This window comes from Giraffa tippelskirchi, chromosome 13 (assembly GCF_054371585.1).
Source record: "Giraffa tippelskirchi isolate mGirTip1 chromosome 13, T2T-mGirTip1v1.2.pri, whole genome shotgun sequence".
NCBI lineage: Eukaryota > Metazoa > Chordata > Mammalia > Artiodactyla > Giraffidae > Giraffa > Giraffa tippelskirchi.
The window spans coordinates 101,707,063-101,734,097 of NC_137287.1; the positions used below are offsets into that span (position 1 = coordinate 101,707,063).

The 27,035-nt window shown below is 44.3% G+C and overlaps 1 protein-coding gene and 1 long non-coding RNA gene across 3 annotated transcripts; one reads left to right on the forward strand and one right to left on the reverse strand.

Moving 5' to 3' along the window:
* Positions 1-3,224: 3,224 nt before the first annotated feature.
* On the reverse strand, positions 3,225-7,843 carry LOC145533371 (uncharacterized). The gene is made up of 2 exons (XR_014074021.1): positions 7,775-7,843; positions 3,225-6,282 (listed from the first exon to the last, which is right to left on the reverse strand). It is a non-coding gene; the product is annotated as an uncharacterized LOC145533371 (long non-coding RNA).
* Positions 7,844-16,229: 8,386 nt separating this feature from the next.
* Positions 16,230-25,861, forward strand: SIRPD (signal regulatory protein delta). Of its 2 annotated transcripts, none has more exons than XM_081560592.1 (5): positions 16,230-16,547; positions 17,247-17,383; positions 22,923-23,270; positions 24,752-25,102; positions 25,466-25,861. In XM_081560592.1, exons 2-5 carry the CDS (start codon positions 17,308-17,310, stop codon positions 25,669-25,671), a joined length of 981 nt encoding a protein of 326 aa, XP_081416718.1. In that variant the 5' UTR covers positions 16,230-16,547; positions 17,247-17,307; the 3' UTR covers positions 25,672-25,861. The 2 variants fall into 2 exon arrangements, with proteins under 2 accessions (XP_081416718.1, XP_081416717.1); XM_081560591.1 differs by having other exon boundaries at positions 16,230-16,415.
* Positions 25,862-27,035: the final 1,174 nt, after the last annotated feature.

The window sequence follows — 27,035 nt, forward strand, 5'->3', positions numbered from 1 at the left end:
TGTCAATCAACCACAGGAAAATGGACTTGGAGAGCCAAAATTTAACAGGCAACAGTTGAGTAGGAGAGAATCTATTTCCTTGCATGTCTCAGCCTTGAGAGGCCACCTGTATGTCCTAGCTCACGGCCTCATCCTTCCGTGTCAAAGCCAGTCAGTCATGCTGTGTCTTTAAATCTCCCTCTGATGCTGACCTCTGCCATCACATCTCCTTTTGTAATTCTGACTTTGTTACTTCCCTCCTACAAGGACCCTTGTGATTACATTGGGTCCACTAGGATAATCTAGGATCAACTCCCATCTCTAGACCCATCACCTTTTAAAAAATTTATTATTTTATTAAAAAAATTATTGGAGTATAGTTGATTTACAGTCAACTATTAGTTTCTGCTGTACAGCAAAGCAAATCAGTTATCCAAATACATATATCTATTCATTTTTTTTTTAGATTCTTTCCCTAGATAAGTCATTACAGAGTACTGAGTAGAATCTCCTGTGCTATACAGTATGTCCTTGTTAGTTATCTATTTTATATATAGTAATGTGTATATATCAGTCCCAATTTTCCAATTTATCCCTCCCTGCCTTTCCCCTTTGGTAACCATTTGTTGTTCAGTTGCTAAGTTGTATCTGACTCTGTGTGACCCCGTGGACTGCAGCACACCAGGCTCCCTGTCCTTCACTATCTCCCAGAATTTGCTTAAATTTATGTGCATTGAGTTGGTGATGCTATCCAACCATCTTATCCTCTGTTGACCCCTTCTACTTATGCTTTCAATATTTCCCAGCATCAGGGTTTTTTCCAATGAGTCAGCTCTTTGCATCAGGTAGCCAAAGTATTGGAGCTTCTGCTCCAGCATCAGTCCTTCCAATGAATATTCAAGGTTGGTTTCCTCTTGGTAATTATAAATTTGTTTTTTTACATCTGTGACCCATAACCCATAAGTAAAAGTATTAGTCACTCAGTCATGTCCAACTCTTTGCGACCTGGTGGACTCCTTAGCCCACCTGGCTCCTCAGTCCATGGGCTTCTCCAGGCAAGAATAATGGAATGGGTTGCCATTTCCTTCTCCAGCGGATCTTCCCTACCCAGGGATCGAACCTGGGTCTCCCACATTGCAGGCAGATTCTTTATCATCTGAGCCACCAGGGAAGTCCCATAACCCATATCTAAACCTTTAATCTTAATCTCACCTGCAAAGTCCCTTTGGCCACGTAAGGTAACATGTTCAGAAGCTCTGGGATTAGAATGTGGATGTGTTTGGGGGCATTATCCCATTTAACTCATGTTTATTAATCAGTATTTCAGGTCCTCTGGTGAACATTTTTTAGCATACCCATAGATGTTCAGTTCTTTGGTGACTGACTCATTCTAACTCAAGATTAATGTATTCATTTATAATGATTCCTCTTCTTTAGAGAGCAGAATACTTGAGCATTTGTGTGTAGAGAACTGTCTTTATGGAATTCCCGAGAAAGCAAATTACTATCCAGAGGTTCTGTGATAAATTAGAAATCAGAAAAAAAGAAAGTAGGATGGTTGGGAGGGAGCCACCGACTTCTCTGAAAGTCTAGTAAGATATTTTTGTCTTGAAAACAGACCTCCCCTCTAGAGCCTGTGTGTGTGCTTAGTTGCTCAGTCAGGTCTGACTCTTTGTGACCCCATGGACTGTAGCCTGCCAGGCTCCTCTGTCCATGGGAATTCTCCAGGCAAGAATATTGGAGTGGGGTTGCCATGCCCTCCTCCAGGGAATCTTCCCAACCTAGGGATCAAACCCAGGTCTCCTGCATTTCAGGCGGATTCTTTACCATCTGATCCACCAAGGGAGCCCATGAATACTGGAGTGGATAGCCTATCCTTTCTCTAAGGGATCTTCCCAACCGAGGAATCGAACCGGGGTTTCCTGCATTGCAGGTGAATTCTTTACCAGCTGAGCAGGAACTCATTTTCTTAACATAGAGTATCATTTGGCAAACATTGCCAGACAGTAAGCCTTGCAGACTAGAAATGTTTGCCAGTGCTGAGATAGAGACATACTGGACCAGTGATTCTCAGACTTTAGCATATGTCAGACTCACCTGGAAGGCTTATTAAGGCACAAATCCCCCCAAGCCCTGTCCTACTCTCTTTCTGACTCAGTAGGTGTGGAATGGGATCTGAAAGTTTGTCTCCATCAGGTCCCCAGGTGATGCTGAAGATCTGTCTGAAGATCACATTTTGGGAATCACTATTACCAGACTGTAACCTCTGTGAAGGCAGGGACCCTGTCTGATTGGTTCACTGCTACATGCAGCATCCAGCATTTAAGTTACAATATCATAGGTGTTTAATGCACATAATAATAGCTACATAAGTAGATGAACTTACTGTCTTTTAGACCTAGATAACTGCTGATATGGGGTTTCCCAGGTGGCTCAGTGGTAAAGAATTCACTTGCCAAGCAGGAGACTAAGGTTTGATCCCTGGACCTGGAAGATCCCCTGAACAAGGAAATGGTAACCCACTCCAGTATTCTCGCCTGGGAAATCCCATGAGCATAGAAGCCTGGCGGACTACAGTTCATGGGGTCACAAAGAGTCAGACACAACTTAGCGACTAAACAACAACTGCTAATGCACTAAATACAGTTTTCTATGTGTGTGGTCAGCAAAATAACATCCCCCCTCCCAAAGATGTCCATGTTCCCATCCCAGGAACCTGTGAATATGTTACTTTACTTGGCCAAAGGAGACCATGCCGGTGTGATTAATGTTATAGACGGTAAGATGGGAGATTATCCTAGATCATCAGAGTGAGCCTAATCTGTTTACACAAGTTCTTAAGAATAGACAAGCTTTCCCTACTGCTGTGATAAAGATGAGTTAGAAGAGAAAGCAGGAGTGAGAAGATGGGAGGAAAGCTCCATTTGCAATTTCTGGTTAGAAGACAAACAAGTTCATTTGTTCACTTGAAGTTCAAGTTCAAGGAACATGAGTGTCCTCCAGAAGCTGAGACCAGCTCCCCGCTGACAGCTCCCAGGAAACAGGGACCTCCACCCTACAGCTGCTCAGAACTGAATTCTGCCAACAATCTGTACATCCCTGGGACAGTTTTCTGCCCCAGAGCCTCTCGTCAGGAAAACAGTCTGCCACTTTGTAAATTAACTAATACTTCCAAAATAAAAAAAGAACTAACATCATCTACTGTGTGTCAGGCACCGCAGTGAATACGTTGCAGAAATTAATTCATTTTTGCCTCCACTTTATAGATAAGGAGAGTGGAGCAGGGAGAGTCTCAGAACCTCCCCCAAGGCCACAGTGGACGGCAGAGGAGGACTGGGGTTGGGATGCACCTGGCCCTAGACCAGAGAACTTCTTCCTGCATTTCCTCCTCTAGTCTTTACACCCTGGCAGGGACTAGGGTGCATCCAGAAAGGTGCTGAAGGTGTGGAATTTAAGGAGGTGCTCATTCCCAGGTTCTTGTCTCATCTTAGTTGGGGCCCCACTTCCTGATGCCCCTATGAGGCTGTATTGTTGTAGCAATTGCATTTGACGGAAGAAGAGACCAAGAAGGGCTGTCCTGTTCCTGGGGAAAGGCTGGACTGGACCCCAGGGTTCTTTTCTCAGCAGCCCCTCAGGTGTGGTGCCCAGCACACCTCTTGGGTTGGGACATGCTTTCTGCTCTGCATCCTGGTCCCGGGAGCCTCCCCACGGTCCATCAGAGCAGCCGCGTTTGCTTATGAGGCTCCCGCAGAATTGGGACTGTCCTTTGCAAGCAGCCATCCAGTCCCTGTCGGCAGAAGCTAGGAGAAGGCAGCTGGGGTCCTCGGTGACATGCAGAGTAAAGTGGAATTTCACCTCTCCTGACACGAGTATGCTGCCTCGGAGAACAGTGTCGGTCACCCACACACTCCCTTTCCCTTCATTCTGCAGGAGGCTGGTGCTTCAGGCAGACGCCTGGCATCTCTGACCACATCCCTGCATTTCTCTCAGTCAGAAGTCGGGATGGAGTGACAGATCACCTGCTGCGGTAGCTCCTTGCTGCTCCTGTGGGGACAGGTGCCAGGCCCTTGTGCCCAGAGGCTCTGAAAGATAACCCTCTGGGGGTGGCGGGTGAACTTCCTCCCCTGTACCAGGTCAGAATCCTCCAGAGACTGTACAGTCTCCCCCTGGAGGTCAGGCTGACGCTGAGAGTCAGAGCTTCAGGTATCAGTGGATGGAGTAGGGAGGCACCTGAGCGGGGGTGGGAAGGGGGGCAAAGGCTCTGGAGGTGTCAGATCATTGGTCCATGAGCTCACAGGGTCCAACTCCCAGACTGGGTGGTGCTTCTCTCCCACTTGAACGAAGCCCCGTCTGCAGCATCTACACGGTGCACGTGCCTGAGAGCCCGCTGTGATCCATCTGCTCAGTCAGGTCTGCTTAAGCAGCATTCAAGTTCTAAAACCAGACACGAAGAGGAAATTATGGGGCGGCAGATCTCTCCTCCCAAACCCCAGAGAGATGCTCCCGCCAGGAGATGACAGAAACCAAGAGAAGGACGAGAAGATTCATGTTCTTCAGCTCACAGGCTCCTGGCTTATACTAACTGACAGCCGCGGAGGCTAGCATCTCCCTCACTAGTTAGATGATTTCTCTTTCTCTCTGTAGAACATTCCAGCACACATGGAGTTGTGTTAGCATGTGTCAAATATGCTTGTTCTGTGACTCCCACACAATAACAATACCTTAGAAAAAATTATTTGGCCACTCTGCATGGCATGTGGGATCTTAGTTCCCTGACCAGGGATTGAACCCAGGCCGCCTGTGTTGGGAGCATAGTCTTAACCAGTGGACCACCAGGGAAGTCCCCAACAATAGCCTTTTTTTAAATATCACCCTGGTTGGGACACTCTTCTTGTCAATAATCCTTGCGTGCTCTGCTCTTGAGGAGCCCCAAAGTGGTGTATGTAGGGGAACATATAATAAATAAAACAGAGTGTGGCAAATGCCATAAAAATATAGTAGTTGAGACCAGGTTGCTGTGCTGTGCTCTGCTCAACTGTGTCCAGCTCTGTGACCCCCTGGACGGAGTCACACCAGGCTCCTCTGTCCATGGACTTTTTCAGACAAGAATACTGGAATGAGTTGCCATTTCCTACTCCAGGGGATCTTTGCAACCCAGGGATCGAACTTGTGTCTCCTGCATTGGCAGGCAGATCCTTTACTGCTGTACCACCTGGGGAATCCCTGAGACCAGGTTAGAGGAATTAATTTTGACCATTTGATCTGGTTCCTTTGTGACTTTGGTTGGTTTTACTCTGAGAAAACCCAGACCCTGGTGCTGGGAAAGATTGAAGGCAGGAAGAGAAGGGGGCAACACAGGATGAGATGGTTGGATGGCATCACTGACTCAATGGACATGAGTTTGAGCAAGCTCCGGGAGTTGGTGATGGACAGGGAAGCCTGGCATGTTGCAGTCCATGGGGTCACAAAGAGTTGGACATGACTGAGTGACTGAAATGAACTGAACTCTGAGAAAAGATTTTTGTAATTGATAGGCACAGCCATGGAAGTTTTATTGAGTAAGATATAAAAGTCACAACTTGTAGAATCCTTCAGAGTCCCACAAGGTTGACCATGAAGGTTTTCTTGTTTTGCTGAACTCATAATTTAAAGGAACATTGGTTGACAAAAATAGATGCCGACCTCAGAGAAGGTGGAATGGGGAAGAGGTGCTTGCATGCTCCAAGGACAGCTGAGTTGTCTGTTTTGCCACCGGAACCTTTCTCTCTGAAGCAGAGGGAGAAAAATAGCTCTCCGATGTGAACTAAACCATGGTAACATGAATGTTTCCTTTGCTGCAAATGGCTTTTTTTTAAAAAGCCAAGGCTTTTATGGAAAATATTCCTTTCAAAGAAAAAAAAAAAGACTGGGTTGCTGGTCAATGATGAATAGGCTAGGTTTTGTCAGATGTGCCCACACTTTTCTGAGAATTGAGATTTGCCTGATGGGGAGCACTCAGGTGACAGCTATAACGTGACCGGCTTGACTTCATGTCCAAGTGGGTGCGTTCCACGTGAGCACGTGATGCCTGAAAGCAAATGTTCAGGCTGAGTGCAGGTCTGGTTTTGCTGTCCTGAACTTGAGATGTTGACGTGGGTGATCATCTGCAGAATGTTAGCTCCCAACCTCTGCTTCCCTGGTGCTTCCATTCTCATCCACTTTCATTAGCTTTCTTCCTTTTTGTGTTCAGTGGTGTGTTTTGCTGGGTAACACATCAAAAGTGGACGTGATGAAATGCCAAGTGCTATGCATTCAGTCACATTCCTAAAGGGAGAAAATACATTTCCAGTAGGTTTTCCGGAAGTCAAAACATTGCAATACTATGTAATGTTTGCCTCCAGAAGGACTTTTTATTATAGATAAATTTATAGTAGAGTTTAAGGACATCTGACATCTTCATTATGTTGAGATTTCCCATCTAAATGAACATGTTTCATTGTCTCTCTTAATATTTCTTAATAAAATTGACATTTTCTACATATATTTTAAAATTTTCACTATGTATTATATGTTTGCTGCTGATGCTGCTGGAGTAAATGGGGGTATTTTCCTCCATTTATTTTCTGTATGAGGTTAATCCCACCTCAGGTTGTCTGAGAACTCTGACAATGCAGCCAAATTGTTGAAAATCAGAATCCTGAAATGACCTAAATGCCAGACTCCAAGCTGGTTTGAGCAGAGCTGCTTTGCTGCATCCAGTTTTCAAGGACCTCTTTCCATAAAGTGGCTCCTACTCTCTCGGCAGCCTGTGTCACTCAGAGTGGCACCCAGGGAGCCACGATTCTTTACCATGAAATGGGACCCAGAACCCCTCCTTCTCAGGTAGTTGGAGATAATGTTAAGCAGCACGCACAATGCTTGACATGTCGTTGATATTAAATTAATGGTAAAAAGTGCAGGTTCTGGGTTCAGATTGTGCAGGTCCAAATTCCTGCAACCAGACATTTCCTAGCTATGTGTCCTTAGGCAAGTGACTCGACCTTGCTGAACCTCAGGTATTTTATCTGTGAAATGAAGATGACAATAGTAAGGGCTTTGGGGGGCAGCTGTGGGAGTGACGTGACAATCCTTATACAGGGCTTATCGAGGCCCCAGTGTGTGCTGAATGCCAGGTGAATACGCTTCCCTGCCTTGGCCACTCCTGAGTCCCAAGGGTGCTGAATGAGTGACCTTAAATGAATGAAAGAGCAAGGGAGTGAAAATATTAAACTGAAAGAATTCAGTAGCCTCTGAATAAAACCTGGATCCATAGTTACCAGCTTTGAGTCTCTGTTAACAAAATTCTAAAAGAAGATCAAGACCAGTGGTTCTTAACTGGAGTCTCTTGCACCCAGGGGACATTTGTCAGTGACTGGAGACATTTCAGTTGCCACAACTAGGTAAGTGTATTACTGGCATTGAGAGGGCAGAGTCTAGGGATGCTGCTGAACACCCCTCAGCACACAGGACAGCCCCCACCACAGAGAATTATTCCAACTCCAGATACCAGTCATGCTCACAGGTTGACAAACTCAGCTCTAGGCTTGGATTTATTTCTGGTCCCTTAGGGTTTAAGGTGGGGCTGGTAAAGAACCCACCTGCCAATGTAGGAGACCTAAGAGACACAGGTTCAATCCCTAAATCAGGAATATCTTCCGAAGAAGGGAATGGCAATCCACCCTAGTATTCTTGCCTGGAGAATTCCCATGGACAGAGGAGCCTGGCAGGCTACAGCCCATGGGGTCGCAAAGAGTTGGACATGACTAAAGTGACTTACCAGCAGCAGGGTTTATCAGATAGCCAGATCGTCTGGTTTTGAGTGAGGTCATCTGCTCCAGAAATTTCTGGGTGGTAACTAGAAACTTCTCAAGTTATAAAGCAGGTGTTTGCTCAGTGGTTCAGTCATGTCTGACTCTTTGTGACCTCATAGACTGTAGCCTGCCAGGCTCCTCTGTCCATGGGATTTCCCAGGCAAGAATACTGAAGTGGGTAGCCATTTTCTCCTCCAGGGGATCTTCCCAACCCAGAGATCGAACCTGTGCCTCCTGCAGGCAGGCAGATTGGCAGGCAGATTCTTTACCATTGAACCACCTGTGGTCATTGTTCAGTCGCTCAGTAGTGTCCAACTCTTTGCGATCCCATGGACTGCAGCACTCCAGACTTAACCTGTCCTTCACCATTTCCCAGAGCTTGTGAAACTCATGTCCATTGAGTCGGTGCTGCCATCCAACCATCTCATCCTCTGTTACCCCATTCTCCTGGCCTCAGTCTTTCCCAACATCAGGATCTTTTCCAATGAGTCGGCTCTTTGAATCACATGGCCAAAGTGCCACCTAGGAAAACTGCAGGTAGCAGATCTGCTATATAGCAGATGCCCCAAAGATGCTGTGTTTCCTCTTCCACTTGCTAATTTTCTAGATGCCCTGGTGGTAAAGTACTGGTTCAACTTCTCCATGGATCAAATATTCCTCAGTCCTAGGATTTGCTGTAATTAAACGCAGAGGAGATTGAAGCTTTTCCCTTGGAGAAAAAGCTCAAGAGATGAATGATTCACTCTTTCCAATGAACCGTGGCCTCCCTGTGATTTTTCTTGTTGCTTCCACTAACTTTGCTATTCCCTCTTATTCACTGCTTCCTGTGTTTCCTAGTCTCCACTGATAGCTAAATTGTTCAAGAGCAGCAGGCAAGGCTCCTTGCAGTGCCGAGAATCTTTCCAGCTGGGGAACTTCAAGAGAACTTGGCTGTTGAAGTAACAAATGAGTGACACCATGACAAAGTTCCTTATTACCCAGGGATTGGGGAGGGAACAGAGTGTGAGAAGTCACCGTCTAATTTTAAATGATACTCAGAATGCAGGGACTAAAGTAATGAGCATGTTTTAATTCATCAGATACTTTCTTGACAGTTGTCTAGGATCAAACAGACACACGATAGCAGAGATTGCTGGTTTGCCTTCCTCAATATCTACTCTCCACCATGCCATAATAATAAGATCACACACAGCGTCCCAGAGCAAATACTCTGTTCTCAGTCCTCTTTGCAGCTGGATGTGTCCTGTGGCTAAATTCTGGCCAGTAAGATGGGAATGGAAGCTTTGTGTGGCAGCTTCCAACAACACTGCTTAAGGTGAGCTGGTGAATGCCCTTTGTTTTTTCTTCCATCCTGCTCTCTGAAGATAACTGTGATGGCTGGAGCTCCAGCCAACATCTTGGACCATGAGTACTAGTGCTACAGTCCGGGGATAAGAATCTGGAAAGAATTTGGATCCCTAAGGACTTATTGACACAGAGCCACCTTACCTGGTCACCTCTGGACTTTTACTTAGGAGCAAGAACAGTTCTATTTGTTCAAAGCCATCATTAATCAGCCTCAATGTCACCCTCACTGATACTGAGACCAGGAGACTGCAGCTACAGCTCTCATCTTGACTTCTGTACCTGAGAAAGTGCTTTCTTTCATGAAAAGTTTCCTGACTTTATTAACTGGGTTTCAGAGTCTTAAGAATGTTATCCATGGAAAGTTCCTGTGAGATGGCAGAAAATGGGGATATTTTACACTCTACAGTAGATAACTCAAAAAATGTGTTAATTCAGTGAATAATATAGGGTAATGAAGCCCAACATTTATGAGCTGGAAATCTGCTAGGCTCAGGCAGGGCTGGAATCCAAAATACCCTTGTTCTTCTCCATTTACTCAACCCTGACTTGAACAAAGGAAGGATAAATTGGCCAGATGCACTGTGACTTGCTTTGTTGTTTGCCAGCTTTTCCTTGAAATGAACACCTGTGCACATTTGCCTGCCTGCTCACCCATTTAACCCCATCTCCCCTCTACAGCTCTTTCCAGGATGGATTTCTGACACAGGGATGAGGAGGTGGGTCTCCGAAGACTGAGACTGAAACTCCTGGGCACTTTGCCTCTGGAACAAATGACAGGAAACATCCATTCAACAGGCTGCTCATCCCTTACATTGATCTCGATGAGGCTCTGGCAATTAGTGTATTTTGTAAAAGCTCAAGAACCCAGCAATAAGGGGCTTGTGAATGGTATCAGGGCTTTTGTTCTAAGCAGCCACTTAGCTCAGTAATTCTCGCTGAGAGTCCTTTGAAACAAGAGCTTCAGTTTTATTGGAATGGCTTATAATTTGTGCATTATTTTTAAAAGAAGAGACACGCGTGAGCTGGCCGATTTCTCCCTCTCACAATTACCTTGGAACCTCTTCTTTTTCGTTAAAAGATTAAAAATTGTAACAGGCAATAGGATTAAATGAATAAATTCCAAGGCACTGAGAAGACATTGACACCACTTTTGAGTAATCTGGCCCAACTTTCAGTGGTTGTAATGAGTGTGTGCCCTCTGTCTATTAATAAAACATTGTTTTTCAGTTCTATCTGAGTCATCCAATTTTTCATCTTCTTTCTGGGTTCTGTTTGCATCTCTGTGTCTTGTCCACATGAGTATACTCCATTGAGGGGTGTTTAATTTTTTTCATTTGTAAATTGAATTATATTCATTGTAGAAAAACAACGCAGAAAAGTTTAAAGAAGAGATAAAATAAACAACAGTACTGGTGATGGTGGTTTAGTTGCTCAGTTGTGTCTGACTCTTGAGCCTCCATGGACTATAGCCCACCAGGCTCCTCTGTCCATGGGATTTTCTGGGCAGGAATCCTGGAGTGGGTTGCCATTTCCTTCTCCAGGGGGATCTTTTCGACCCAGGGATCGAACCCGGGTCTCCTGCATTGCAGGCGGATTCTTTACCAACTGAGCTACTAGGGAAGCCCTAATGACAGCACTGCTACCTTCTTTATGATATTTTCTTTTCAGTCTTGATTTTGTGAAAAACAAAATATGTTTGTGACTAGAATTTACACCCCCTCCATGAGTTTTTTCTCCTGCTTTTCGTTCATTAAAGCAGGCAGAGGGCCCTGATCTTCTGTAACTGGGTAGGGTGGCTGGCTGAAATTGTCTACGAGACCCTTCTTTGGTTGTCTTTATTTTCACATCAGTGCTCATGGATGGAAGGAAAGAGGGGCTTTTTCAGACTAGTGATGATTGGCCCAGGGTTCCCAGAGCAACCCCAGCGTGAGCTCCACCTGGACTGGACCAGGCAGGTATGGTAAGGCCTCTTAGGGAGGTGTTTCCAAAAATGTAATACGCACCCAAATCACCTAGGGATCTGGTTCAAATGCAGATTTTGATCCAGCGGTATCCAAGTGATACACGTGCTGCTGGTTCAGACCACACCTGGAGTGGCAGGCCCTACACTGTGCGAGGCTGCTTTGGGGAGTTTTGGCTCAAGTGTCACCCAGACCTGTAACCTTTTCTGGTCACAAAGACTGGAGCAGCTGACCTGGCAGAACCACAGGGCCCTGGCAGTGGGCACTTCAGGATACTGCTGTGCACACATGAGCAAAGACCCTGGGGTTCTGAGTGAGAACCTTGGCTAAACCCTGGCGGATAGGTGGAGGAAGGGCTGAGCCCAATCGGGGCAGAATTTCTTAACACCTTTGCAGGACTGGGGTTCAGAGGTAAAATTAAGTTGAATTATGAAAAATAAAGAAGTGTGCACTTTTTTTTCACACACATGAATTTGCAGACTGAAACATTTCCTACTCTACCATGGTGTACATTAAAGAAGCTTGCAGCATGCTGCATATACATTTTAAAAATATTGTTTTGCTTCCACTTATGATATAAGAAACTATTTTCCCAAGTTGTGAAATAGTCTGAAAATAACACACCTTTAACAAGTCCATTCTAGGACAATGAGGACCTGATGCATTGTGTTCAGCACTGTCTTCAACACTCAACACAGTGCCTGGCGAGGGGCGGAGGCTCATGAATCATTTGTTTATTCCCTCAAGTGTAGATATGCCCTGATAGATGATTTCTCTGCTATTGGCCACTTAGATTGCTTTCAGGTTTATAAATCATGCTGTGGTTGACATTCTTGGTGGAAACTTTTGCCCACATGCTTGACTGTTTCCTTAGTTATCTGAAGAAGTCAGTGAATTCACTGGTCAGTGAATATGCAGAATTGAAGGCGAATTTAGTTCATCTTTTAGTTTCTCATAAAACCCTTGCTTATTGCTCTGCAAAAACCCACATAATACAGACATAAACTTAATTTAGTATGATGCAGATTCTTCTTAAAACTTACCCCAAGGGTTAAACCACCGAAATACTTGAATTACAGCTCTTAAGTTCCTATAAAGTTAAGTGTTAGTCATTCAGTCATGTCAGACTCTTTGCAACTCCATGGACTTCAGCCCCTAGTCTGCCAGGCTCCTCTGTCTGTGGGATTCTCCAGGCAAGAATACTGGAGTGGGTTGCCATTTCCTCTTCCAGGGGTCGAACTAGGGTCTTCTGCATTGCAGGCAGATTCTTTACCGTCTGAGCCACCAGGGGAGCCCCTATAAGGTTAGCCCAGTTTAGTAAAAACTTGGATATTGATGAAGATAAAGGTGGAATTTTTTTCCTCTTTGAGGTGGCACCATCTAGTGGTACTTGCAGACAATACAAGAACAAAAACTACTTTGGGGATTAAAAAGGGCACTCATTTATTTAACTTTGCCATCTCCAGTGCAGGCTACCTCCCGTTTTTCACCTGATCATTGATGCACCCTCCCAACCGGACTCTGTCTCTGTTCTTTCCCTCCTTATTCTATCCCTTAGTTTGTAGTCAGAGTGATTGTTTTAGATTTGTAAATCTGAGTCATGCGTGCGTGCATAGTTGCTTCAGTCATGTCTGACTCTTTGCGACCCTATGGACTATAGCCCACCAGGCTCTTCTGTCCATGGGATTCTCCAGGCAAGAATACTGGAGTGGGTTGCCATGCCCTCCTTCAGGGGATCTTCTCAACCCAGGGATTGAACCCGAGTCTCCTGTGTCTCCTGCACTGTAGGCAGATTCTTTACCAATGAGCCACCAGGGAAGAAATCTGTGTCAGTTCTGTTTAAATCATCCAATAGCTCATCATCTTTATGATAAAGCTTGATCTTTTAACTTGATTTGTGAAATCCTATGCTAGGATTTGGCAAATATTTTCTGAAGGGGTCAGATGGTAAGTATCTTGGATTTGGGGTCACACGGTCTTTGCAGCCCTCCTCCTAGGCCCCATGGTGCTGCTGGTGGGCAGTGCGTCTGTCATCTTTGTCCACAGGAAGCTTTGGGCATGACTGTAAATGTGGAGGTGGGTGAGCAGGACAAGATTTGTCCCCACGGAAGCAAGTTTAGCAGGGAGGGTCAATCCACAGTTCAGACAGAGTCAGGGCCCACGTGTAGTTAGGAGAAGGGGACACACATCACTCCGTACCCTCAGGAGGATCCTTCTAAGAGGTTTCCAAATCCCAGGAAGTATGAGGTGTTCTGTTTTGAAAAGAGGGGCTCGATCAAGTGTTTTCAAAGTGTATCTCCTAGCTGTTCTGTGGGCCGAGTGTGCTGAATGAGGGGCAGCTGAGTGGGTGGTATTCCTAGAGACAATTTCTAGGTCATAAAGGAATTCCCATTTAGAATAAAGTTGAGAAATCAGAGTGGAAAGTCTAGGGAAGAGGAATCAGGACCTGGGAAGAAGGCTAAGGGGGCAGAGTCCTATCTCAAAGGCTGCCAGGACAGGCATCCCAGGAGGAGCCCACCTGGGCACATAGGAGGAGGCATGCAGAGAACAATTCCTGAATGATAAGCAGGTAATTAAATATAAACATGTTTCCCACAGCTCCTTCCTTCCTCCCTGCTAGGTGCTACCCTCAGCCTCTGCTGCCTCCTTCCCTCCCTGAGTGGCCCAGCCTAGGACGTCTCAGTTGGAACCTTCCTTGACTTTCCAGATGCCTCTCATCCATGGAGAACTCCCTGCCCATATGCCCCTGAGGTCCCCAGAGCTGGGTCTCTATATGTGGTCCTAGGCAAGGATCATGAGAAGTAGCTCTGGGGACTGATTCACAAATGTGAGAAGAAAGTCAGCACAACACAGGTCAGGTTCTCTTTTGTCCATCACCTTGGACTTGACCATGAACCACACACCAGCATCCCTACACTGAGGGGTTATTCTGTCTTGTGTGTTCCTATGTTCACCAACTCCCCACACTCAAAAGTTCTCTTTTACCTCCTGAGTATACAGGATCCCCCTTCCTGGTTTTAAGGGGGAAAAAAATGTGTTCTCCCTTCAACAGTTTTGTTATAACTGCCAGAGCTAAGACAAAAACCAAATGTAGACTTCAGTTACTAATAATGTACCAATATCATTAATTGCAACAAATGTACCACGCTAATATAAGATGCTAATAATAGGAAATTGTGTGTAGGGGTATATGGGAACTCTGTTTTATCATCTAAGTTTTTCTATAAATCTAAAACTGTTTTTGAAAAGCCTATTAAATAACATATAATGTTTTGTCTTTTTGTACCCCCTTGGGAAACAGTGTAAGGAAATATGTGGTGAGGAGGTTTCTTTGTTTGTATACCCACATTTTATCTCATCTTACAGGTCTGAGGTTCCCTTCTCTTGCTTCCTCTGTCCTCTGCCAGAGCTCACTGCTAACCCAGGCACTCAGAGATCCCAGAGAAAGCTGCATCTCAGGCCCCTATGACATTCATGCTGAACTTTTCCAATGAGTAAAGTTCAGATCAGGCCCCCTGATGCGAAGAGCCAACTCATTGGAAAAGACCCGATGCTGGGAAAGATTGAGGGCAAGAGGAGAAGGGGGCAACAAAGAATGAGATGGTTGGATGGCATCACCGACTCAATGGACATGAGTTTGAGCAAACTCAGGGAGATAGTGAAGGACAGGGAAGCCTGACATGCTGCAGTCCATGGAGCTGCAAAGAGTCGGACACAACTTAGCGACTGAACAACAACAAAGTCAGGCCAAGTAGGGTCAGAGAACTTTGAGTTTCCCAGGTGATGTGAGGTGGCTTTGAGGACCTGATTGTGGGGAAGTTAATACATGTCCTGAGTCCGAAGACTCCCGGGTGGAAGATGTTCTCAAGGGCATGGAGGATGCTGTTATGTACGAGGTTGCAGAGACGGCCCCTACCTGTCATCCTCCTTGTGACTGTATCAACTGAGGAGACCCAGCTGGCCCAAAGTCTTGCCTGGTCACATGCCACATTCATTGACTCATCAACATGGTGACATGAAAGCCCAGCACGCTCCCCTAAGCTCAGGACAACCCTGAAGGAACATCCTAGCACCAGAGCTTCATGGGAGCCCCGCTGATATCTTCATTAGGACTTTGTTGCAGCTCAACTTCTTCTATCCGGTTCTGCTTCCTCTCCCTCCCTTCCACAGAAATTGATTCTAAAAGTACCTCTTGAGAAAATGACATGCTCATCTTCACCGCAGATAAGGAGACCAACCTGAGACAAAAAGGTTGTGCTGGGTACCAGAAAAGGCAGGGAAACCCTTTGTCTTCTAGGGGCCACACCAGTCACGGATGAATCGAATTATTTATATATACTACTGCGTACCAAATTGCCTTACTATACCGAGAGCAATGAGAGTCCACAGAAGCGTTTATGCCAAAGAGGTGTATAATCAGATCTGTGTTCTGAAAGACATGGATAAAGAAAGAGGAAAAGATTGTAGGACAGGGCAAGATAAACTGGAGCAGCTTGATTAGGAGGTAATCAGATGATGGTGGATACAGAGAACTAGATTAAAGACATGTTTAGGAGGTAAAACTAACAGGGTCTGATAGGGAATAGGTATGAGTGGATGAGTGAGGATGAAGAGCATGGGTCTCTTCTTGGTTTAACCAAATGGATAAATTATATGCCACATACTGAGCAGGGTTGGGCAGGAAAAAGGAATGTCTGAGCGTAGATCATGAATTCAGCCTTGAATGTTTGAGGTGCAAAGTGAAGATTTCCAGGTCAAAGGATATACAAGTCTGTACAATGGGCTCAAGATGATTCGGTTACTAAGAAATGGAATAAAGATTTGAACCTAAAATGTATCTGGTTCCAAGACCAGTGCTCTTGACCATCAAGCCACTGAAAATCCCTCCCTCTGAAGTCTTCAGAGCTCGATAGAAGGTGTGAAGATGGCTGGAGGTGGAAGGAAGCATAGGGTGATGGAGGCTAGAGATAAGAGGCTGTCCACTCTTCAGCAATGTCCATTGATGGGTTTCCCAGTGTGGAATTCATCGCTCCAGAACAATGGGATAGAATGGTGGCATCACAAGGGGAGGGGGAGTCTTGTCATCTCATAGAGGATGTTTGGGCCCTGCTCTGCATTCTGCTTTTCTAACACCTCTCCTGGCCTTAACATCCAGTAGATCCCTGAGGCAAACACAGGGATCACAAGGAAGAAGTCAGTGCCTGATTATGGATGCTTGGAGAGTAAAGGGGTGCCAGTTGAGAGTGGGCCAAGAGTCCCAGGACACAACCCTTGTGCTGGGGTTGAGCCCATTCCAGAGGTGAGAGAGAAGGAGGTGAACATGATGGTTCCTCTCTATTTCTGAGAGTGTTTCTTCTGCCCCTCCACTTCCTTACTACAGAGCTAGCCCCAGACCCAGTACAGACAGGAGAGGCAGACCTCACTTGCCCAGGTATGTTTCTATGTGTGTTGCTTTTACCTCTTTGAGAATGTTCCTCAGAGCTCTACCTTCCCCATTCTGTAATGTACAAACAATCACCATCTCGAAAACTCTTAACTTCTTTCTGTCAAATTGTCAAAAACAATTTCTATGCAAGAGGAGAAAAGAGGCAACTTCCTGTATTATATGCAGGGATCCACAGCAAAACCACGAGCCCACACCAGACATTGCACTAGGACTCATTTTATACCTCTGACCCCTCTGGACTGAAGAGGAGGAGTCTCTCATAAAGCTCAACTATATAGCCAAGAGGATGAGGCCAGAAATCTACCTTCCTTCCTGTAGCTCTGCGGCTCAGGGAGGCCCAGCTATTCAACTCATGCCAGAGCTTTAACCCACCTGCCCATCACGAGCTTCCAGAAGTCTCTGGCCCAGACGACATCTCTGAGGATGCTAGATAGGCAAGGGCTGTAGGATTAGGGAAAATCTCTAAGATGAGATGAGACACAGGAAGGAGCACAAGCTTCAGGTGTCGCACCCCTTGGCTCTGGAAACCCTGAACGTTTCCAGCAGCAACTTATCCGTTGGTAGCAACCTTGTCTGTCCAGTTTATAATCTCAAAGAAAAAGCGTCCCAGTCCCACAGTCTTTCCTCTCATCACAATCCTGTTCCTCTGACATCATGGAAGTAGGAACTGTCCTCTCTCCGTAGAGCACAGAGGTCGAGGCCTCTCCAGGACCACATTGACACCGAGCAGGCTCCAAAGGCCACCATGACGCCTGCCCTTGATTTCCCATCCTGCCCGCGTCTGCCCTCCCTTCTGCTGGCTCTGCTGCTGAAACTCACAGGTGAGTGGGACCTCCCTCTGCCTGGTTACCGTTTCCTCCCCACCTGCTTCCCTAGAATCTCTTTGAGGAGGGATTTCCTTGGCCCATCGTAACACAGGCAGAATTTAGAGATCTAGACTTGAATGGCCTCCAGCACACAAAATCTCCCAGTGACTGTGTCTGTTTCACACCTTTGGGTCAGGCAATGGACTCGTCCTCACAATCAGCAGGCTGAACAGAGCAAACACGACAGCTCTCACCCCCAGCCACTGGGGACACAGGGTCTGTCTTTTCATTGGTCACCAGCACACATATGCTACCCACTAAGTGAAGAAAAACATCCTAGAAAAGATGAGATTATAAAAGCAAGAAAAGAATCCACAATGCCCCCATCAGGAGATAAGCAGTGTTCAAGTTTTGCAGAGGTCTGAGTGTTCAGAGAATATTGGTCAGAAGTGCACACTAGAGGTCTCTTTGGGTCGGTGATGGAAGCTGAGCCCTGCAGTCACCCTAGCTTAACTGTGGTTCTGCCTCTATTTGCTGAAAAAAAATTTTATAGAGTCTTTCCCCCAAGGACATTGGTCCATGTTGGTAGAAGCTTTGAGTCCCAGTTGCCACAGAAGAACTAGCTTGAGGGGTTTAGATCAGATGGAAGAGGAAGCAGACCATTATCTGAGTGTGAGGAAGAGGTGGGAAGGCTTGGAACTTAAGGGAGTAAAATATGTGAGGCACTCTTTCCCACTGGAGAATTTTAACAGACATCTAAACAAGAATTCACACCAATTTTATACAATCTCTTCAAAAAATTAGAAAAAGAAGCCACACTGCCCAACTCATTTTATGAGGAAATTACTACTTTGATAGCAACAGTAAATAAAGATTGTACATAAAAATGAAAACTATAGCCCAATATATGTCATGATCTTAGATACCAAATTCCTCAACAAAGTATTGGCAAATAGGATTTAACATTGTATAATGTTATATATTATGACTAAGTCAGATCTTAGTTTCAATACTGAGAAAAGCAATCATTATAATCCATCACATCAAATTAAAGAAGAAATAAATTGCATGATCATGTCAATTGATGCAGAAAAAGCACTTGACATATCTAACACCTATTAATGATGAAAACTCTCAAACTAGAAATAGGGAGGAATTTCCTCAACTTGATAACATCCACAAAAACTCTACAGCTATCACTGTACTCAGTGGTGGAAGACAACATTTTCTTTCCAAGATAAGGAAAAAGGCAAAAATATCTATCCTCACGACTCTTACTCAACAAGTGGAAAGAGAGAGAGAGGAAGAAAGAAAGGATATAGATTGGAAATGAAGAAATAAAACTGCAGATACCGTGAGTTTCTACATAGAAAATCCCGAAGAATCTACTAAAAATCCACAAATGATCATCAAATCAATCAAAAAACTCCCAGAACTGAGTTCAACAATATGGCAGGAAACAAGATCAACGCACAAAATCAGTTGCATTTCTGCATACTGAAACAAGGGCTTCCCTGGTGGCACAGCCTGCAATACAGGAGATCTGGGTTTGATTCCTGGGTTGGGAAAATCCCCTGGAGGAGGGCATGGCAACCCACTGCAGTATTCTTGCCTGGAGAATCCCATGGAGAGAGAAGCCTGGTGGGCTACAGAAAATTACCTCCAAGAAATGTAATCAGTTCAGTTCAGTCTCTCAGTTGTGTCTCTTTGCGACCTCATGGACTGCAGCGCACCAGGCTTCCCTGTCCATCACCAACTCCCAGAGCTTGCTCAAACTCATGTCCATTGAGTCAGTGATGCCCTCCAATCATCTCATCCTCTGTCATTCCCTTCTTCTCCTGCTTTCAATCTTTCCCAGCATCAGGGTCTTTTCAAATGAGTCAGTTCTTCACATCAGGTGGCCAAAGTATTGGAGTTTCAGCTTCAGCATCAGTCCTTCCAATGAATATTCAGGACTGATTTCCTTTAGGATGGACTGGTTGGATCTCCTTGCAGTCCAAGGGACTCTCAAGAGTCTTCTCCAACACCACAGTTCAAAAGCATCAGTTCTTCAGTGCTTAGCTTTCTTTATAGTTCAACTGTCACATCCATACATGACTACTGGAAAAACCATAGCTTTGACTAGATGGACCTTTGTCGGCAAAGTAACATCTCTGCTTTGTAATATACTGTTGAGGTTTGTCGTGGCTTTTCTTCCAAGGCGCAAGTGTCTTTTAATTTCATGGCTGCAGTCACCATCTGCAGTGATTTTGGAGCCCAAGAAAATAGTCTGTCACTTAGGTATAAACCTAACTTGTATCAAGAGCTATGTGAAGAAAGCTACAAAACTGATCAAAAACATCAAAGAAGAACTGAATATGTATATTTATTTATATATAAATATGTATTACATGTTTATAGATAGTAAGATAAATATTGTCAAGGTATCAGTTCTCCCCAACTTGATCTATATATTAAATGCAATCCCAATTAAAAGCCAGCAGGTTTATTTTTGGATAGTGACAGATTGATTCTGAAGTTTATATGATGGAACAAAAGATCCAGAATAGCCTACACACTATTAGAGAAGAACAAAGTGGCTTTTCACAAAAATTAATTGAAAATGAATCATACGAGTGTGCACTGGTAATAAAAAATAAAATGTTGCAGTGTTAAAAAATGAATCATAGACCTAAATGTAAAACGTGAAACTATGTAGAAGAAAGTCTAGATGACCCATGGTATGGCATTGACTTTTAAAATAATAGACTTTATATTTCAAGACAGTTTTAGGTTCACAGCAAAACTAATCACAAGGTACAAGGATTTTCCATACTACTCCCCGCCCCCACGCATCCTTGCTTCTCTGTTTTCAGCATCCGGCACTATAGTGGTCATTTTGTTACAACTGATGAACCTGCAATGACAAATTATTAACAGCCAAAGTCCAGAGTTTTCATTATGGTTCACTCTTGGTGTTGTACATTCCATGGATTTGGATAAATGTATTATGATAGACATCCCCCAACTTTATGGTATTATACAGAGTAGTTTCCCCACCCTCAAAGTATCTGTGCTCTGCCTATTTTTCTCTGTTTTCATCCTAACCCCTGTCAAGCACTGATACTGTCTTTTAAGTTTTGCATGTAATATAGTTTCCTGTCATGTAATTAGAATCCTGCAGCATGTGTGTGCTAAGTCCCTTCAGTCATGTCAGACTCTTTGCAACCCCATGGACTGTAGCCCACCAGGCTCCTCTGTCCATGGGACTCTCCAGGCAAGAATACTGGAGTGGGTTGCCATGCCCTCCTCCAGGGGATCTTCCCAACTCAAGGATGGAACCCACATCTCTCATGTCTCCTGCGCTGGCAGACGGGTTCTTTACCATTAGCGCCACCTGAGAAGCCCCTACAGCATATGGGCTCATCCTTTAAATTAGTAATAAACATTTAAGGTTCCTCCATATCCTTTCAGGGCTTATCTGCTCATTTCTTTTCAGTGCTGAATAATATCCCACTGTCTGGATTTACCACAATTTCTTTATCCATTCACCAACTGAAGATCTTCTTGTTTTCATGTTTTGACAATTGTGAATAAAGCTGCTATAAATTATGAGGGAGAGTCTGTTCCAAGCCTCTCTCAGCTTCTGGTAGCCTCAAACATTCTTTATTTTTTTTAAAAATAAATTTATTTATTTTAGTTGGGGGCTAATTACTTTTACACTGAGGAAACCAGAATTGAAAGAGACACATGTACCCCAATGTTCATCGCAGCACTGTTTACAATAGCCAGGACATGGAAGCAACCTAGATGTCCATCAGCAGACGAATGGATAAGGAAGCTGTGGTACATATACACAATGGAATATTACTCAAACATTGTTTAAATTGTAGATGGCGTTTTCCCTGTGTCTTCGCATCATCTTTCCGTGCACGACAACTAAATTAAGCTGTGCCTGAATTCCTGATTCACATAAACCAAAAAATGATGAATAGGTGTTTATTAAGCCACTAAGTCTGTGGTAATTTGCTATTCCAAGATAGAAAAGAAATACGCTAGGTTTGAGAAATCATTCACGAGGAAAAATCTTCCATAGTTTGTAGAACTTATCTTACATGTACTCTGTGTATCCTCCATGAACTCATGTCAGTGCTCCTTGTGTGATACTCAAGAACACATAACAAGAGCAGTACTGAGTACCAAGAATCTGTTGCATTGGGATGAGCATCCATAAACATGACACATTATAGTAACTGAGATGTTTTCACATTGCAATAATTGATTTTATACCCCTTAAGGAAAATACAAATTTCATGGAGAATGCAAGTCTCTGTGTGTATCTGGGCACCTGGGCTTCCACATGAAGAAAGGGAGATGCCTGCATTTGAAAGTTGTACTCTGTATGTAGTATGTTGGTTATCAGCACAATGTCCTTAGCTTTTGGCCTTATCTCTAATTCTGGTTGTTGCTGTTCAGTCACTAAGTGTTGGTGGTCAGTCACTTTCACTCTCATAAAGAGGCTCTTTAGTTCCTTTTCAATTTCTGCCATTAGAGTGGTATCATCTGCATATCTGAAGTTGTTGACATTTCTCCTGGCAATCTTGATTCAGCTTGTGATTCATCCAGCCTGGCATTTTGCATGATGTACTCTGCATAGAGGGCTTCCCTGGTGGCTCAGTCAGTAAAGAATCTGCCTGCAGTGCAGGAGATCTGGGTTCAATCCCTAGGTCGGGAAGATTCCCTGGAGGAAGGTATGGCAACCCACTCCAGTATTCTTGCCTGGAGAATCCCCATGGACAGAGGAGCCTGGTGGGCTGCAGTCCATGGGGTCATAAGAGTCAGACACAACTGAGTGACTATGCACAGCACAACACTCTGCATAAAAGTTAAATAAGCAGGGTGACAATATACAGCCTTGTCATACTCCTTTTCCAGTTTTGAACCAGTCCATTGTTCCATGTCTGGTTCTGTTTCTTATTCATCTGCATACAAATTTCTCAGGAGACAGGTACATAGAGAAAAATCGGCCTCAACTTTTATTTCACATTTTTTATTTAACATAAATCCATTCATGGGTTCATTGACAATATGTTTATTTAGTGCCCACTATGCTCCAGTCTGGGGCTTCCCTAAAGGGTCTGCTGGTAAAGAATGTGTTTGCAATCAGGAATTGCAGGAGACGCAGGTTCTTGGGTCGGGAAGATCCCCTGGAGGAGGGCGTGGCAACCCACTCCAGTGTTCTTGCCTGGAGAATCCCATGGACAGAGGAGTCTGGTGGGCTGCAGTCCATGGAGTCACAAAGTCTCGGGCACGACTGAGTGACTAACACACACACACATGCTCCAGGCTATCCTTATATCTTGATGGAGAAAGAAAGTTCCATTTTCCTTTCTATATACTGGTCCTCTTCTCCTCATCCCACATGGCAACCAAACTTGTGATTTTCATACTTTGGTGCCAGTACATGTTGCTTAAGAGTGTGCAGTCAGACCTCCACCTTGATCTAGAACCAGACCCTCAGAACATTTTGCACCAAGACAAGGAATATGAGAATTGACACACAGTTTCTTTCTAGGAACTTCAAGTGAAGATTTCCAGGTGAACCAGCCAAAGAGTTCAGTGTCAGCCAAGGCTGGAGATGTCATAACCTTGGGCTGCAACATTCCTGCACCATCTCCAGTAGGGCCTGTCTTGTGGTTCAAGGACGCTGGGCTAGAACGAAAATTAATCTACAGTTTCAATGGACGCCAATTCCCCCGAGTATCCCAAGTGGTAAATCCAATGGCCAACCAAACAGACTATTCCATCCGCATCAATGATGTGTCGCCCAAGGATGCTGGCATGTATTACTGTGTGAAGTTAACAATAGGGCATCCTGACATGGCATATATAGCTGGCCCAGGCACCTATGTGTCTGTGAGTGGTAAGTACAGTTTGATAAATTCCATCTTTCTGATTTTTAAGATAAGTTTTTAAAAATCTTCGACTTGTCCCAAATCCTTACTCTACAGTGGATACTGTACCCCTTCATTCACAATCTGCCCTGTAGGCTGGGATTCTGCAGATGGCCCTTCTGATCTTTCTGGCATCCTATGCCCAATGTTGAATCAGGCTGAGTTGACAGGCTATGCCCTTCTTTAATGGCCACCAGAAACTGAATATAGGACAATGGACATTCCCAGTTGAAAAGATGTTGGGTAGGTAAAATGCACGACACGTGTGCATTCTATGAATATAGGTCCAAAAAGTTAGAAAACTGAGAGTTGGGAAACTTGTTTAGAAAAGCCCTCCCAGAGAGGTTGAGTCACTCTCCTAGCACTTGACCTTACCCTGAGACTCTGCCCTGAGCATTGCACTCCAAGCTCTGTTGTCCATTTATTCTCAGAGGGCAGCCAGTGTTTCTTACTCCTTGCCACTCTGAATTAATTTCATGAAATACAGTGAGATTAGGGTATCCTCTGTTCTGCCGGGAAAACTAGTCTTCTCCAGTAATGTTTTCCTCAAGTTCAGCCACATTCCATGGCATCTAACTGGCCAGGGAAAATTCACACATTGATATCAACGTGAAAAATATGGGTATAGATAGCTTACCTGCCACTCTCTCCTGGCTTCAAGAGTTCCCTTGTCTCCCCAACTGACATCTTAGGCCATCTGTGATTTGATGCTTTGATAACTTGAAAGGAGAGATTATTATCAGGACCTGATACCATGTGGGGTAGCAAGGCTGGTGGTAGTGGGAGTTAGGGGTCAGTGGTGGACCTTCAAAATTGATGCAATCGCTTGAGGCGCTTCTCTTTTTTTGTTGAGTAGAATCAACTGTCCCCTTCTTCCCTCTTGGGGAGATAAGTAAAAGACCCACATTCTGCCTTCAAGAATATATGCCCACCTGATTTTTAGGTTTCTGATTTCTTTACTTCCTCTTTCTCTACACCTCTCAGCATTAATGCCTCCGCATAATCAGTGACTGATTACCCTTCAGAGGAGAGGTGAAGGCCAATTCCAAGTTCTCTGGATGTGTGGGCTGGGCAGAGGAGACTTGGATCCATCTCCAAGTGTATTGAGCAATTTTTGGCATTTAGATAAGAAGGAAGACTTATTTCTATGAACATTACCCATTCACAAACCCAGCCCTCCCTCTCCATCTTCCTCTCCTTTCACTTAGGGGATGGGGAATGAAATTGGGAGGTGATTCATCTTGTCCTCTGAACTGACTCCCCTCTGTTAGCACTTGGGGAAAGAGCTGCCTGCACTCGCAGTGGCCACTCTAAACTCAGTGTGCGGGTACTCGAACATGCCACTAAAATGATGAATGATTGAGGCCCAACCTTGATCTGGATCCAGTTTTCTTAATCCTGCCTAGGTCAGAGCAGAGGAAATAGGAGATGATTCTGAGTTTCTTTCCAGGAGTCACAAATGAGATGTTCAAGGTGCAGCAAGCTGAGATATCACAGACTGTGTCACCTGGGGAAACACTCACTCTGAGTTGCAGCGTACCAGATTCATTTCCAAATGGACCCGTCTTATGGTTCAAGGGGACTGGACCAAATCGTGAATTAATTTATGATTTCCAAGGGGGTTTCTTTCCCAGAGTAAACCAAATTGGAAACATGGCCAAAGCTGGCAACAAAGACTTTTCCATTCGCATCAGTGAAATCTCTCTTAAAGATGCCGGCATGTACTTCTGTGTGAAGTTCAAAGAGGGAAAACCTGACATAGAGTACCAATCAGGTCGGGGCACCAAGGTGACTGTTACTGGTGAGTTTGACTCTTCCACTTTCTGTCATGTGATATTGTGACCGTAATAATGTCCTCTAGTCATTGAACAACTACATTCTACTAGATACTGTCAAAAGTACAGTGTATACTTGATCTTGTCATTCTCTCAGAAACCTGTGAAGTTTTTCATGGGAGGAGAATTTGAGAGAAAGGTTGATGAGTGATGAGAGATATTTTGTTTAACATTCCAACATTCAACCCACCCTCAATAGCTAGGCTAAACCAATTAAGGTAATTTCATGTCCCCTACTGGCAGATGACTCAGATGAGACTGACTTAAGTCAGTTTGTGTCCATAAGAGAAATCTGGGAAACTAATACAATTTTCTCTCCTGTTGGCTAGGAACAAGAAATAATTTTGTCCCAGATACTCCAGGCAGACATTTTTCGGCCACGAGAGGAACCAGCTCAAAGAAAAATCTACTCTACTCTAGAGAAGTGCAAAAATGTAAAGAATGTGGGTTGACAACATTGAATATCCATATTGTTCCTGATTCCAACCCCACTTCTGGACCTCCAATTATAGGAGAGAAAACCTCTTCTTTATAAGCCTGCTTGCTAAAGTCAGCACTGTCCTAATGGATGCCAGCTGATAAAGAGCATCCACAGAACACTGAAGTACAATTTCAAATCAGTTTTTTCTGTTTCTAAAGTCTTACTTTATTTTGTTTTTCTATTTTATTACGACCTCTGAGCAATACCCAGCCCGAGGAATGATTAAATTGGTGATATGAAAACATTACTGTTTATTGGGCATCTACTATATCCCAAACACTTTCCCTATATTATTACAGTTACCTGCATAGCAACTTGGGCATAACAATGCTTGTCCTCACTGTACAGATGAGTAAACTGAGACTCAAGGAGATTCAGGAGTACAGACAATAGGGAATAGAGGTGAGGTTGGTCTGGGCTCTCTTTGGTATGCTTTATATTAGTGGAGAACCTTTTCTTACAAGGAGGAGGAACTTACTACATTAGTTTAATGACCCTCCCCGCCTCCAAAGAAAAGAAAGGAGTTGAGTGATCCTATACCTGAGGCGAGTTCTAGCTTCCTCACGTGTTCAAGGCACGAATCAAGAACAAAAAGTCTGGATTTGGGCTCACAGCCTCCAAGGCTCTTACTCTCTGTAATTCTCTCAGCTCTATCTCTTCCTGTATTTGTCTTTCTTGCTTGTATGTAGGCCTTACCAATACAATTAAGAAAATGTTGACATTCATTCCCTCATCTTAGCAACCAGCATGGGAAGAGAGCTCCTTTTTCCCCAGACTCCACAAATGAGTCCCAGTGAATCACTCAAATTTGCCTTTCCTGTGCCTTTTACTTGCTCAAAATTGCAAAAGAGGAGGTGTCAGGTAGAAAAATCATCAACCCATTGAAACAAGACTGAAAGCAACATGTGTCTGCCTCAAGGTCTGAATTCTTCCTTTAATGTAGAAGAATGTTGAGACCCAGAGGCTGGGCTTGCCAGAAGGTACACAGGCAGTTCCCTCACTCTCATAATCCTTTAGATTTATGGCTTTGCCTTGTTCCTAATAAGACCCCAGTTAGAGTGGAGGCGGAGGTGTGCATGAGGATGATTTAGAGGGAAATTATCGTGAATGAGTTCAATCTCCCTATTAAAGTACAAATAGGTACCATTTATACATGATAAATGAAAAGTACACATACATACAGTTTTTAACTACTGAGCTAAGTATACATTTGCTGTAACTAACTGTCGCAATTTTAGGGTTTAAAACAACAGGAATAAACTTATGCAAATGGCGTGGCAGTGTGAGGAGCTCCACAAACCTACTTGCCATGAAATTGGCCAAAAAAAAAAAAATTAATTATTTAAAGGAGTGACATTAGCAACAGAGCAGACTAGGAAGGTCCCCAGCCTTTGTTCTCCAGTCACGGGAAAGGATTC

Coding starts and splice junctions, on each gene's coding strand:
- SIRPD (XM_081560591.1), top strand. CDS start 16,324: ATGGATGCTTGGAGAGTAAAGGGGTGCCAGTTGAGAGTGGGCCAAGAG. Junction 16,416..17,246: donor GGGTTGAGCCCATTCCAGAG/GTGAGAGAGAAG, acceptor CTCTCTCCGTAG/AGCACAGAGGTCGAGGCCTC. Junction 17,384..22,922: donor TCTGCTGCTGAAACTCACAG/GTGAGTGGGACC, acceptor GTTTCTTTCTAG/GAACTTCAAGTGAAGATTTC.